Source organism: Gigantopelta aegis, chromosome 1 (assembly GCF_016097555.1).
Source record: "Gigantopelta aegis isolate Gae_Host chromosome 1, Gae_host_genome, whole genome shotgun sequence".
NCBI lineage: Eukaryota > Metazoa > Mollusca > Gastropoda > Neomphalida > Peltospiridae > Gigantopelta > Gigantopelta aegis.
This window is the reverse complement of record NC_054699.1, coordinates 4,646,707-4,660,418: the sequence shown is the minus strand read 5'-3', so window position 1 is coordinate 4,660,418 and position 13,712 is coordinate 4,646,707. Positions and strand designations below refer to the sequence as shown.

At 37.7% G+C, this 13,712-nt stretch overlaps 1 protein-coding gene across 3 annotated transcripts in view; it reads right to left on the bottom strand.

Annotated features, from left to right (window-relative positions):
- The window catches only part of LOC121369633, a 33,519-nt gene extending 20,634 nt beyond the window's left edge, over window positions 1–12,885 (bottom strand). For 2 of the 3 annotated variants that reach the window (XM_041494668.1, XM_041494685.1), the window contains exons 1-4: window positions 12,758–12,885; window positions 6,619–6,712; window positions 3,210–3,401; window positions 2,389–2,451 (exon numbers count right to left, since the gene is read on the bottom strand). In XM_041494668.1, coding sequence (XP_041350602.1) covers window positions 2,389–2,451; window positions 3,210–3,390 — 244 coding nt within the window. In that variant the 5' untranslated portion in view covers window positions 3,391–3,401; window positions 6,619–6,712; window positions 12,758–12,885. The remainder of the gene's footprint in view (window positions 1–2,388; window positions 2,452–3,209; window positions 3,402–6,618; window positions 6,713–12,757) is intronic. The other variant, XM_041494676.1, reaches the window with a different exon arrangement.
- Window positions 12,886–13,712: the final 827 nt, after the last annotated feature.

Below are 13,712 nucleotides of genomic sequence, written 5' to 3'. Positions count from 1 at the left end.
GCAATTAAAGGCTATTGTGGGTGGAGGAATATGGTACTATGCTACCATTTTGCTTTGTTAGGCTTCTGCCTGTAATTAAAGACTATTGTGGGTGGAGGAATATGGTACTATGCTACCATTTTGCTTTGTTAGGCTTCTGCCTGTAATTAAAGACTATTGTGGGTGGAGGAATATGGTACTATGCTACCATTTTGCTTTGTTAGGCTTCTGCCTGTAATTAAAGGCCATTGTGGGTGGAGGAATATGGTACTATGCTACCATTTTGCTTTGTTAGGCTTCTGCCTGTAATTAAAGACTATTGGGGTGGGGGCATGTGTAGTATGCTACCATTTTGCTTTGTTAGGCTTCTGCCTGTAATTAAAGACTATTGGGGTGGGGGCATGTGTAGTATAATACCATTTTGCTTTGTTAGGCCTCTGACTGTAATTAAAGACTATTGGGGTGGGGCATGTGTAGTATAATACCATTTTGCTTTGTTAGGCTTCTGCCTGTAATTAAAGACTATTGGGGTGGGGCATGTGTAGTATAATACCATTTTGCTTTGTTAGGCCTCTGACTGTAATTAAAGACTATTGGGGTGGGGCATGTGTAGTATAATACCATTTTGCTTTGTTAGGCCTCTGACTGTAATTAAAGACTATTGGGGTGGGGGCATGTGTAATATGATACCATTTTGCTTTGTTAGGCTTCTGCCTGTAATTAAAGACTATTGGGGTGGGCATGTGTAATATGCTACCATTTTGCTTTGTTAGGCCTCTGACTGTAATTAAAGACTATTGGGGTGGGGCATGTGTAGTATAATACCATTTTGCTTTGTTAGGCCTCTGACTGTAATTAAAGACTATTGGGGTGGGGCATGTGTAGTATAATACCATTTTGCTTTGTTAGGCCTCTGACTGTAATTAAAGACTATTGGGGTGGGGGCATGTGTAATATGATACCATTTTGCTTTGTTAGGCCTCTGACTGTAATTAAAGACTATTGGGGTGGGCATGTGTAATATGCTACCATTTTGCTTTGTTAGGCCTATGACTGTAATTAAAGACTATTGGGGTGGGGGCATGTGTAGTATGCTACCATTTTGCTTTGTTAGGCTTCTGCCTGTAATTAAAGACTATTGGGGTGGGGGCATGTGTAGTATAATACCATTTTGCTTTGTTAGGCCTCTGACTGTAATTAAAGACTATTGGGGTGGGGGCATGTGTAGTATAATACCATTTTGCTTTGTTAGGCTTCTGCCTGTAATTAAAGACTATTGTATGTGGGGGTATGTGGTAATATGATACCATTTTGCTTTGTTAGGCCTACTGACTGTAATTAAAGGCTATTGGGGTGGGGGGGCATGTGTAATATGATACCATTTTGCTTTGTTAGGCCTCTGACTGTAATTAAAGACTATTGGGGTGGGCATGTGTAATATGATACCATTTTGCTTTGTTAGGCTTCTGGCTGTAATTAAAGACTATTATGGGTGGGGGCGTGTGTAATATGATACCATTTTGCTTTGTTAGGCTTCTGCCTGTAATTAAAGACTATTGTGGGTGGGGGTATACTATGTGGTAATATGATACCATTTTGCTTTGTTAGGCCTACCGACTGTAATTAAAGACTATTGGGAGCAGGACGTAGCCCAATGGTAAGCGGTTGCTTGATGCACGGTCGGTTTGGGATCAATCCCCATTGGTGGGCCCATTGGGCTATTTCTCGTTCCAACCAGTGCACGACAACTGGTACATGTATACCAAAGGCTGTGGTATGTGCTGTTCTGTCTGTGGGATGGTGCATATAAAAGATCCCTTGCTGCTATTCAAAAAGAGTAGCCCACGAAGTTAACTGTAAATAAAATGTGTTGAGTGCGTCGTTAAATAAAACATTTCCTTCCTTCTTCCTTCCAGTGCTCATCAACTGGTGTAACAAAAGCCATGGTATGGACTATCCTTGCTGCTGATAAAAGAAAGTAGCCCATGGAGTAGCAGAAGCAGGTTTCCTTTCACTATCGGTGTGGTCCTCAACAATGTGTCCGATGCCATATAACTAATTAAAAAGTGAAACCGGCCTGGGTGGTGTTGTGGTTAAGCCATCGGACATAAGGCTGGTACAAGCTCCCACCCAGAGTAACTTTTAACGACTCAATGGGTACGTGTAAGGCCCCTAAACCCTCTTCTCTCTCACTAACCACTAACAAATAACCCACTGTCCTGCGCAGACAGCTGAGGTATGTGGGCCCAGGACAGCATGCTTAACCTTAATTGGATATAAGCATGAAAATAAGTTGAAATGAAATGAAAAGTGTTGAGTATTTCGTCCAACAAAACAATTTTTCTTTAAGATTTTAAGAAAACAACTATGGCTTGCTAGTTGATATTATTGTTGAGTCACACACTGTACCTTTGATGTCCTTGGAGTGCGCTAGTTCCAGGAATGGCTTAGGGACTGGACTAGAGTGTTTGGCTGAAAGCAAAGCAAAGAAAATCTAAATTACACACAAATATATAATGTCCAAGACAAACAAGAAAATAATGTAGCAGAATTTGTACAGTATGAACCTGGTGTTAGTAGATTGTGAGAACAGAAAGCATCTTGTTTTTCTTTCATTTATGACAAGCTACATTGTGTGTGTGTGTATGTGTTTGTCTCTGTCTGTCTGTCTGTCTGTCTCTCTCTCTATGAATGAAGAGTTTCATTGCAAAATGCCATATTAAAAACCATTGTGCAAAGACCACTAAGACACTGTTCACACATAGACAAACACAAATTCAAATTCAGTTTTCAGCAAAATGCGATACGATTGTCTGAGGATATATCGCAGATTGCAGAGAAACTGGCATAGTGTTTATAGTGGTTTGGAATAAAACGTTTTTAGGATTGGGTGTGTGGCATTTATCACATTTTGCAATGAAACTATTCATATATATATAAATGTAAACTGTAATACATTTTTAAGTAACTTCATCTATATGACTTCATCTGAAGAATATCAAAGAAGTTTAAAATTGGGCAAGTGATTTTTTTCACCATGGCCAGTGAATTTTCAAAACATTCTAGAACACCTGTAAGTGCACCAAACCCTCTTTGCATAAATGTAAACAGATTTACCTATAAGGTTAATTTTGTTTTTAATAATTGAGTGTTTGCGGGTTTAATACTCTACAAAATATATATGTTACCGCATATCACATGCAGACTGATTTTTACACCAACAAACAAACCTTTTTCCAGGGAATCTTTTGTTTGATAACTGGAAGTATCACAGACAAATTCATCCATCTTGGATGTAGAACTGTGGATAGTGAAGGAGTGAGCACCAGTTGCTCCCAAATCACCAGATTGTGCGTTATCAATCATAACAACTGATGGACCAGCTGTGGATTCTGGCCCATTACTGGCCATCTCCAATTTACCTGCAAAAAATTAAACAAACAAATGAATATTAAGGGACAGACCCTAGTTTTTAAACACTATTGCATATATTTCACTACTAGAGCTGTTTATGATCACCAAAATCCAACATTACTTATATTGTATTCTTTAGATTATCCATTTCCGTACAACCGAAGTGTTTCTGGTCATTCTGGTGTCTCTGATGCTAAACAATGCACCCTTCATATTTTTAAAAACATACGTGCATCTGAGAAGTAGCGGTTTATTGATTCGAGTTCCTGTTTTAACATCACAGACTCTTCTTTCCCTCTGCTGTAACTTTATCCAAATGAGTTACAGGTTTATAAATAAACTAAACTAAAAAAAATGTATGGGTTAAAACTAGAATCTACACCTTTAACTGTAAAACCAAAGTTGAACCATATTCAAAGATTCAGAACAGTGTTCAATTTAAAAAACAAAAACACAAAAAGCATCTGGACTTTTCTTTAAATACATGATCCAATGAAAACTCAGAAATCAAACATTTAAAAAACACTTTTTCTTTTAAAACTGCTTCAGAGAATACATATTATGTGTTTGTAGCAAGTTTCAAGTCTAGAACAAGAAGATACACGTACACGTATGTATGAAGACTGAAATTTTCAATATTAAAAAATACAAATAAACTTAAAATATTTAGAAATTTACAAAGCTATCTCCATCAGATGTGGAAACTAGTGATGGAAATTGGTTGGAATTTCGTCAAACAATCATAAGTTATAGTCGGATTTGTACAAACCAAATCAACTTTCAATTATTACAGAACTGGTTAGAACTGTATGAACATAAGAGTTTGAATTGTAAGTACCATTCACCTATTGTCATGTTCATTGGAAAGCAAACTAAAAATCTTTAATTTTACCTAAATTAACAACTATTTAACAATAACTAATAACAATAAACTAGGTGTATGACGTTCCCATTTTAAGAATGCTGGAAAAATTCCATTGCAAAATTGCTACTGAAATCTTTTTGCTTGATCATTACCAGTGCACCTGACTTCGAAGAAGATTTAAAATTATTATTTACAAAACATGTATTTTAAGTGGAATTATGTTATATTTATTTTGTACAAAGCCATAACAAGTGTATAAAAAGTGTCTGCCATCAATAGAGTTTCCACGAGTACTCGGGCACATGCCGAGTCTAGCATTCTAGCAAGGCTTGAGTCCATTCACTGAACTCAAGAACTTGTACAAAGGAGAGCACTCACATTTAATTAGATTTTCCATGTCACACTTTGCCATGTTTGCCTTCGGTTATGTTACAGGACTTTGAGACATGGAGGGAAAACAAAAGTTGAATGTATGGAATCATTTTCGATATAGAAAAGAAAAAAGCTAAATGTCGTCTGTGCGGTATTTGTTTTAGTTGTACCAGCAGTAAAGGCAGGAAATGTTTTATTTAACGACGCACTCAACACATTTTATTTACAGTTATATGGCGTCGGACATACATGTATGGTTAAGGACCACACAGATATAGAGAGAGGAAACCCGCTGTCGCCACTTCATGGGCTACTTGGGCATCAAGCAAATGCTTTACCACTGTGCTACATCCCGTCTCATACACACAGTATTGCAAGAACAATGTGAAAGCAGCAGATGTGAAAGCAGCAGATGTGAAAGCACCCTAGATTGACCATACATAATACAATGGACAATGTAGGACATTAATTTCAGCAGTAACTAATCAGCGATACAAGTTACACATCAATTATATGATCGTTTCCGGTACTATGTCGGTAAAATCACAGAACCGAAATGCCGTTTCCCATAATTATTATGCAAGTATGACTATTTAACAAAAATAATATATAATACAATAGTTGAAGTGTGTATTGTTTAACAACACCATTAGAGCACACTGATTTAGTTATTATTAACTTCTGGATATCAAATATTTGATAAATTAGACCTATGTATGTAGTCTTAATGAGAAAACCTGTTACATCTTTCCATTAATAGCGAAGGATCTTTTATATGCACCATCCCACAGACAGGATGGCACATACCCCGTAGTAGTTACATACCATGACCTTTGATATATCAATCATGGTTGCATGCACTGGCTGGAACGAGAAATATCACAATGGGGGTTGATCTTAATGTGTTACAATGAAGAACTGCCTTTTGATTTCCAACGAGACAGAGGATCACTTGGTGACTCTCTACATCTATTCAAAACATGATCTAATCTGCTGGTTATCACACTCAAGTATTATTCATCCAGGTCAAAGACTGGTCACACATTTCAGTATGAAGTAGCAGCAAGAGGGCAGACCTTTAAGATGGAGGTCACTCTAATTCCAATACAAAAATTCACAGTAGATAAACATATAATTGTCAAGAAAAGTGAGGATGGTGCAAGCTGCCAGACAGCTAAAGAACACCTTGATGCTGATAATCACAGGGCTCATGCTGTCGGTAGCATTTTAAAAATGGCTAATAAAATTTGCAAGTGGCTAAAATTTTGGCTAAGCTGTTTTCTATCTTCTGATGTGAACAAACGGTTACATAATCTATCCAACACCCGAAATATAATAATAATACCAATATTCAATTAGCGTACTATATAGCGATCTTGCGACCAGTAACGAGAAGCACTGTCATCCAGAATACAGTGCACAATAATGTTTGCTTATTTTAATAATCACGGTTATTAGTTTTAATCGCAAGTATTAAACATATATGAAATCAAAGTCTGAAATATCTGTAGCTTGTTATTTTAACTTTGTATAGTCTTTGAACCAAAATATCAGTAACAAAAACGGACCGACAATGCGTGTCAGATTCAATATACATGTACATGTCCTTGGCCGAGTTCAGCCAGACCGAGCAAAAAAACCCAAAAACGTCTACTAGACTGGTTTATACACTTCACGTTAAACCCAATGTCCAGTTAGTTTGCGAACATTAGGAAAACGTTTGTTAGCTGAACTTATGCTGCTCTCAGATAGTCAAAACACACAACATGGTGTATCAAATGAGCAGAGATACATGTAAACATGGAGTATGATCACCATCTACACAAAAAAAGAGATACTAAATTCAAGCCAAATGAATGTCGGCAGTCGGTATGGTACAAATTACATATATCATGGTTTCCTCACATAGCAGGAAAATAGCCACAAAGCTTCGCTGTTCAGGTATATTCCTGCTATAATCAGACAACCACGCTATATGTTATACTTACAGTGTACTAGTATTATTCATCCAGGTCAAAGACTGGTCACACATTTCAGTATGAAGTAGCAGCAAGAGGGCAGACCTTTAAGATGGTGGTCACTCTAATTCCAATACAAAAATTCACAGCAGATAAACATATAATTGTCAAGAAAAGTGAGGATGGTGCAAGCTGCCAGACAGCTAAAGAAAGAAAGCAACGTTTTATTTAATGACACACTCAACACATTTTATTTACGGTTATATGGCATCAGACATATGGTTATGGACCACACAGATTTTGAGAGGAAACCCACTGTCGCCACTACATGGGCTACTCTTTCCGATTAGCAGTAAGGGATCTTTTATTTGCACTTCCCACAGGCAGGATAGCACAAACCATGGCCTTTGTTGAACCAGTTATGGATCACTGGTTGGTGCAAGTGGTTTACACCTACCCACTGAGCCTTGCGGAGCATTCACTCAGGATTTGGAGTCGGTATCTGGATTAAAAATCCCATGCCTCGACTGGGATCCGAACCCAGTACATACCAGCCTGTAGACTGATGGCCTAACCACGACGCCGGTAGACAGCTAAAGAACACCTTGATGCTGATAATCACAGGGCTCATGCTGTCGGTAGCAATTTAAAAAAAATGGCTAATAAAATTTGCAAGTGACTAAAATTTTGGCTAAGCTGTTTTCTATCTTCTGATGTGAACAAACGGTTATAGAATCTATCCGACACCGCAAACATAATAATAATACCAAATATTCAATTAGCGTACTATATAGCGATCTAGCGACCGGTAAAGAGAAGCACTGTCATCCAGAATACAGCATAATAATCTTTGCTTATTTTAATAATCACGGTTATTAGTTTTAATGGCAAGTATTTAAAAACATATATGAAAGCAAAGTCTGAAATATCTGTAGCTTGTTATTTTAACTTTGTAAAGTCTTTGAACCAAAATAACAAAAACGGACCGACAATGCGTGTCAGTTTCAATACACATGCTAGTTCAGGACCAAAAGACAAGTTGGCTATCCTTGGCCGATTTCAGCCAGACCGAGCAGACACCCCAAAAAACATCCACTAGACTGGTTTATGCACTTCACGTTAAACCCAATGTCCAGATAGTTCGCAAACATTAGGAAAATGTTCGTTGGCTGAACTTATACTGCTCTCAGTGTGCATATAGGTCACGCTTGCCAGCCGAGACTGCATGTGTCAAGAGACATCATTGCAGACATTAAACAATACAATTACACACAAGTAAATCTTTATGTAAATTTGTAAAACAAAAGAGAAAAAAACAAAACAAAAGTTGTGCGCATAAATGAATACCTAATTGTTGTTTCATTTGTTTATTTCCTTTGTCTTTGTTAATTTCGCACTCATGCATATCCAGTCCTTGGCTTTTGAAAAAGAAAGGTGAGTGAAAAACTGCACACCTCAAAACACTTAGGCGAGTGAAAAATCGCATTCATCAAAATGCTAAGGCAAATGAAAACAAAACATTATTAATTTATGAAGTAATTGGTACATGTAAATGCAGACATACGTTGCAAAAATGAACCAATAAATCAATAATGTTTATCTTCTAATTTTATGTTGTTTGATTCATTACTCATTAGTATAGTCTAACTTCTTTTCCCTTTCAGGAATGGAATTATAATTTATTAAAAAGTTTCAGGAGTAGTACTATGTAGTCAGATAATTTGATACACACAATTATATATATATACCATTTCATGGTTTGATGAATGTACAGCTAAACATATATAAGAATCAACTTGTATTGAATTTCATTATTATGCACAACGAATATGATTAGGATAGTTGGGATGGGAAAAACCCACTGGTTCCGAGGAGGTCGTTCATGAACTACGATCCAGGCATCTCAGGTGTGCACTACCGACTCATATTATTAAAACATGTTTTTTAATAACTCGTAGGCCTACAATTATTTCATTGATGTGTTGGTTGGGACATTGACATTCACTTGACATTTTTAATTAAACAATTACGCAAACAGTGACTCTCCCTCCCTCAACATTTTGTAACATGCCATTTGACCTACCGCTACAAATTATGAACGGCTCTGACAGCGTTACGTCATTGATCTAGAATGGCCCCAAAAGGATTTTATTCCAAACGTGGAATGCCATAATAAAGATAATAAAAAACCCCACATAATTATAGACATCATCATCAATGCATAATAAGTTGTCAAGTAGACCAGCGTGTGCATGCAGAATTCCAAGAGTAAAAATAATCTGACCCCGATAGCTCTGATTGGTCAATATGCCACAGAGTACTGCGCATCAAATCATGTTCCAGTCACATGGTCTGTGACTTTCGAACAAATGAAACAAAAATTAAATAGGTGGCACTGATCATTGATTACTGTTACTATAGTGTGTACATATATACATATATAAATACCATATGCACATTCATTAACCTCTGGCTGAAATACAAATACTTAAATAAAGTTTTATTTGATTTTTTTTTTAAAGATAAAAAAGAAAAATAATAGACGTAAAAAAATATCTAGGCTTATTTCTACATACCTATTATTATTTCCTTTCCTTCTTTTTATTATTCCGTCTAAATTTCATTTCTTTCTTTTTTTTTAAAAAGAAAGTATTAAATTACACAAAACAATTTTACCGACTTCGCTGATTTCCATAACAAGTTCATTTGTATAGGCCACTGAAGCCACTATTTAATTCAATCCCTTTTCTCTTTTTGTCATAACTCTATGAATGGTATAAACGAATTATCCGTATCAGACATTGTGATCTATTACCTTACAAAAGTGGACCGTTTCTAATTAATATTAAATTAAATAGGCAAAGAAGTTTTGATCGGACTGGTACGTCTTCGAAGATGTCTATTAAATCTGTGTTTTTCAATTTGTATAGCAAAGATAAGTACCAGTCATATATTAAAATCTTGCATGAACGCTACCGGTCCCGTAACATTTTTTTTCTGGTATTATTAAACAGATCTTTCTATCAGCTACATACGGTAAATAGTGGCAATCAATATACAAAATTATTTTACGTGCGCTGTTTGTTAAATGTAATGTGCGTTATTGTTCACACTCGCCAGATTGAAATTGCATGCGCTGTACAAGTGCGATTGCACCCGTGTACCTTAAAAGGCAAGGTCTGCATATTGCAATCGTGGGAAATTAAAATGCAGTATTTCTTACCATATTATATTAGTTGCGATTAAACATACGCTGAATACAATTAGTTTACAATAATCATAAAATTTGTTAAATAAAATATTATATAAATTTGTAGACTGTGAGGTCTCACAAGTTAGCTGGATTGTAAAAAGACCGTAAATTTCAATCTTTTTAATAAAAAACAATTGATGTAAATGGAACAGTTGTAATAATGTGAAGTCAGCATTCTTAGGCTAGGTATTTTACAAGCTAAAATCAACAAGCATTTAACACGACATTGAAATCAACAACAATATGGCTCAAATTACGAAATTGTTGGGGTGGGGAATTGATGGTCACTTTAAAAAAAAAATGTTTTAAATAATAATAATAAAAAGGTTAAACCAACATAAAGATTGCTATTTTAAAGAAATAATGAGCTCTATTAAAAAAAAAGACAAAAAAATAAGAGTATTGGCTCTAAAAAAATTATTTGGAAAAAAAAAGAAATAAAAGAAAAAAACCCAACACCCTCCATAAACATCCACTGGCATGAGTTCGACCCCCATACCCCCCTTTCAGTGGTTAAGGTTAGTTTTAGGGTTAGGGTTAGTCTTTAGAGCCTTTATATAGAGGGGCATGGGTCAAACTCTTTCCCATCCATCCACCCCCATATTTCTGTACGTTTGTTGATTTTATGTCACAGGCCTTAGAAGTGGGAGAAGTAATATATATCTTAAATGCCCCTACCCGCAAACTTATTCCAGTTTGTACATAATTAGCCGAGAAAGATGCATTTTCAGATTCATATATAAGGAAGGAAATGTTTTATTTAACGACGCACTCAAAACACTTTATTTACGGTTATATGGCGTCAGATATATACTCTTCAAAAGAAGAAACGCAAAACCACATTGTCGTAACATTTGGAGAATTGATTTCATTATTGAATGGTGAGTCCGATCATTACCAAATGTTGCAGGATTGTTCACAATTCACTCTAGTCCATTGTGAGTAAGTGATAGGACACACCACCAAGGTCAAGGTCATCTGGAGTCAATGCCGGGTGTGGCCTCCACGTGTGTTGACAACTGCCTGGCACCGCCTGCCCATTGAAGCAACCAGAGTACGGATGACGTCCCGGGGGATGGTGGCCCACTCGGCCTGCAAGGCTGCTGCCAGCTCGGGCAGGGTCTGGGGCTGTGGTTGTCGCAGGCGTCGGTCCAACTCGTCCCATAGATGCTCAATTGGGTTCAAATCCGGTGATATCGATGGCCAAGGAAGGACATTAATGTTGTTGTTCTGTAGGAAAGCCGTTGTGAGACGTGCTGTGTGAGGCCTGGCGTTGTCATGTTGGAACACTGCGTTGGCGTTGGCCATAACTGGAACGATGTGTGGCCGGAGGATCTGGTCAATGTAGCCCTGTGCATTCAGGTTGCCCTGCACGTGGACCAGGTCAGTTCTGCCAGTGTATGAGATGGCTGCCCACACCATGACACTACCCCTGCCGAATCTGTCCACTTCCTGCACGCAGTTTGCCGCATAACGTTCACCACGACGCCTATACACGCGACATCTTCCATCATGACGTCGGAGCAGAAATCGGGACTCGTCACTGAACCACACCTGTCTCCATCGCAGTTGAGGCCATTGTCGATGAATCTGGCACCACTGCAGTCGGAGTCGACGGTGTTGTGGTGTTAAGATGACACCTCGAACTGGACATCTGGCACGAATTCCTACCTCACGTAGGCGGTTCCGTACGGTCTGGTCGGATATCCTGCGCAAACCTGGTATTGCTGCGGCTGTGGAGTTGGCAGTAGTCAATCGTTCCCGAAGGTGGCGTACCCGGATGTAGCGGTCCTGCCCGGGGGTAGTGACCCGTGGTTGACCGGATCTAGGGAGGTCACGTGTTGATCCATGTTGCTGGTAACGGTCCCACAGTCTGGAGATGGTGCTTGGGGACACATGGAATGCCCTGGCAACGGCCGTTCTGGATTCGCCTGCGTCTAGTCGGCCGATGGCATCGTTTCTCTGCGGTTCACTGAGACGTGGCATGTCCTGGATTGTCAACTGTCGGCCAGATACAGAGGCCAGGCAAGCGAACACCCTGCACTTTTATACTGTCGGTGTTCATGTTGCACGTGCAGACAACGCACGTGCAGTGGTGACATGGTTTGCACGTGGCTGCGTTTTTGCGAATATTCACATTTTGGAACTTTATTGTACAGTAGCTGCGTTTTATCGAATGTAACCGTGAGAATGTGTTTGGGACATGCAATGACCTTATATTCACAAAGCATGAACCGGTAGGAAACATAAAATCGGAGTTATAACCCATTTGTACCCTTTTGCGTTTCTTTTTTTGAAGAGTATATATGGTTAAGGACCATACAGATATTGAGAGAGGAAACCCGCTGTCGCCACTTTATGAGCTACTCTTTTCGATCAGCAGCAAGGGATCTTTTGGCTAAAACATTTTCATTATGGCTAATAAAAATCCCATTTGGCAAATGTTTTGGCTACAGGTATTTTTGATCCAGGGTAAGCCCTGAATTATTAGGATAACGAATATTCAATATATATTCAAAGATGAAATATGGCTCAGCAATCAAGTTTTCCAAGTGGTTAGAATTTATATGAACTTGGTATGAAAAAGGTCAAGTTTTATCACTCATCTTGAATTCTACATCAAATTAAAATCATAAAAATGTTGAAAACTAAATTTATTAATTTGTTGTATCCTATTTTTATTGTTTTAGTTTAATTTTTTACTTTAATATTAACAACAATATACCATCGCCGAATTACCAATTCACATTACCCAGAACAACTGGTGAAATCTGCCCAGGAGAGTTGTCATAATAAACACTTCTGAAGTAACCTAAACCGAAAGTTGAACTTCAGTAACCCTACTCGATCTCAAAACTTCAGGATCACCTGAAATTTCCACCCAGGAGCAATCAGGTATAAAATAAGAAAGCTTACTGTTTTGATAAAGAATTCTTCAGTACGGATACGAAATATACGACTCTTACAAGTCTGACTTTAGTATTATTTTTCAATTTGACTTTTATTTGTCTTGACAGGTGTTTCCAAAAATTCTACTCTTTCTTCTTCCTGCACCTGCGCAGAAATAGCTGGATTCGTTCTCGTTTCCGGGAATAATTTAGGCTATATTGTTCGACCTTTGATGATTAGCGCACTACACTAATGAATAATGTTGCGGGGTGGGGTGCATTGGGCATTTATGCTTTTATTTATGGTAGATTCGTATGTCACGGTGCATTCTTTTGTGTTTTTATTACTTAATGTAAATTTAAATGGGGCTGTCGGTATGGTAATATTGTATTATTTGGCATTTAGGAGCTATGACTCGTAGATGTTTTCAGTTAATCAATATTTAACGTTTCTGCAGCGACTGTCCCGAGTTTTCAGCCATTGTAAGATGTTTGCGATAACAGAGCCTTGTCGGCAACTACTATTTCATACTAAATACATTTCTTATTTAGAATACCAGTGTCTGTATATCGAATGTTTTTGCGGTTGTATTCTAATGTTTGTAGCACCCAAATTACAAAATTACGAAATACAGACACTGATATTCTAAATAAGAAAATATATTTAATTTGTATGTTACGTCATTTTACAATGGTTGTAAACTAAGGACTGTCCCTTTAAGCAGAGGAGATACTAGCGCTGTCGATATAGTTCCAATTAAATGCATAATCTTAATTGTTTTATTTAAAGTTACTGGTTTTAGCTTTTGACCAGTTAAAAACATAGTTTATGGTCATTTTATTGTAGACAATATTATTGAGAATATTCGTTTAGATGTTAGTAGAAACACACAAAAAGAATAACATCTGATCAGATGTGCGATCAGTCTAGGATCGACTCCCCCCCCCCCCCCGCCCCCCTTCCTAGATGAATGTACAACTGG